Consider the following 1,992-nt stretch of genomic DNA (forward strand, 5'->3'; position numbering starts at 1 on the left):
TTTGGCATCCCCAATGATACATTTTTATACCTCGCCGCTACAGAGAAGTAACCCACAACTTCGTTCGCAAGGTCTACGCTTACTTGATATATGTGCACTGCCCTCTTGGCGTCAGGTCTTGAAAGCTCGGAAAAATGACCTAAAGTGCTCAATATAAATAGTCTAAAGTACCAGTGTTACTTACGCAGTATGATGATCATGCCTTCATTTATAAGAAGATACATGACAATGAGGTCCTTGATTAGAAGTCTGAACGCCGCGAGGGAAATATCGTCCTGCGGTTCTGATAACAAAACCTACACTCTAGTGTCAATTCTGTCCGCTGTGAAGGATGGCGATCATACTCCACATGCTAAGAGTGTAGATATCATATCCTGTATGCTCACAATTTCCTGAAGCATCTCATACCCAATGCCAAATGCGGCTAGATGCCCTGAGTCTGCTCTTATAGGATCAATTTTGGATATTGAATATGATTTAGCGCGCTGCGTGAGATACTCAACGTACGTTTTCAGATTCTGATCTTTTCTCTTTACTTTTCTTGACGTTAGTACTGTTTTATGATAATTGCTCTTGCGAGAACGGCAAAAGGCTGCCTTATTTCTCCTTTTTCAGCTTTCGAGGGTACCTTTTTCATTAATAGCCAATAACTGATGCGGGTTGCTGGCAAGATGCTTCAGTGTTGTGTTTTGCCGTCCCTCTCTTATCATGGTATGAATGACAATGAGTGACTTGAATACTGTTGTCCATGCTGAGTCCAGCATACGGCCGTCCAAGGATCGAAATATCTCGGCGACGCCGAGCTCACCGTCGTGTGTGGCTGACAGAATGCGTGCGACATGTTTAGTTTTTGGCGCGGCAAGCTGTGCGACATGTCAGTTAAGTGCTCTTGATATTGTTTATAGCGTACGTCATCCTTAGTAGCGTGATTTATTGCTCTCCTGAGCGGGTTTCGGCTGGGCGATAAAATTTCAGAAAGCCACAGCATCATCTAGTGTAAGCCAAGTTTATTAATATAGAACACTTTGTAATCTTCAAATAAGAGACATTCAGATTCTAAATATGTATCTAGTATCAGAACTCAGTTTATAATTTGTCGGGGTGGCTCATTTTTGGACCCCCACCCCCTCCCCCCTCCCTCCTTCCCTGAAAAATTTTGCTGAAGGGGGCCATATTTGGTCCCCAAACGGAGTTCGCTAAGCGAGCCCGACTTAAGACCCCAGCTATCCTCATGGCCGAGGGTTTCAAAATTGGGGACTTGCTGTGAAGTAGAGTAAGTTACTGTAATGCTTCGAGACACTGCGGTTATCTGGTCACGTTTGCTGGATAAGGGTTCAGTTCTGGTACCCTTGGAAGTCCCTACTTTGACTCCATGAGCGATAAAGTAGGTCTTTAGATTTCCTATCTTTTATTCACATAAACTTCGACTTTAAATACCAGTAGCTGTATCTATTCGAAATGCTATTCCTACAAGACCTTATTAACAAGAAGCTATATAAAGAATCACATTTGCGAAATCTCGTTGCACATATGGCATTAAGTAAACGACTCTATGAAATGCAGATAGAGTATAATGCTGAGGTCTACTTGCCGGCTGGAAAAGAAAGCGAATCATTCGCAGAGTTCCTCACTCGCAACCAACCTGGGACGACCAGATCAAGCTCGAAGACCTCAGTGTCCAGCCTTTGTGAGCAGTATGAGGCAATAACACTGTATGAGTCTTGGGACGGGAAAGAACAGAATGAAGCTAGCAAGATTAGGTTTAAACATTAGAGTTTTCAAGCGAGATGTGATTTGTTGTGAATGTTTGGCAAAAATTTTTGTATGCGAGGCGTATGCTCAACTCTCAGAGGATGAGGGCTGCTGAGATTTGTCCCCCCGATTCTGGGATTTGTTCCTGTCGCACTGTGGCACTAGCGATGCTAGGCAGTGCTGAGGACTGCTGTGCACGGCGTATTAACGAGCTACAGAAGATGATAGATGGATGGAAAA

General features: G+C 43.8%; 1 protein-coding gene across 1 annotated transcript; it reads right to left on the reverse strand.

Moving 5' to 3' along the window:
- On the reverse strand, positions 1-1,098 carry PV09_09857 (uncharacterized protein; the record flags this gene model as incomplete). The annotated part of the gene is made up of 4 exons (XM_016364005.1): positions 629-1,098; positions 345-535; positions 185-296; positions 1-139 (listed from the first exon to the last, which is right to left on the reverse strand). Coding segments are annotated over exons 1-4 (578 nt in total), but the record flags the coding sequence as incomplete, so codon positions are not given.
- Positions 1,099-1,992: the final 894 nt, after the last annotated feature.

This window comes from Verruconis gallopava (genome assembly GCF_000836295.1).
Source record: "Verruconis gallopava strain CBS 43764 unplaced genomic scaffold supercont1.323, whole genome shotgun sequence".
Classification (NCBI taxonomy): domain Eukaryota; kingdom Fungi; phylum Ascomycota; class Dothideomycetes; order Venturiales; family Sympoventuriaceae; genus Verruconis; species Verruconis gallopava.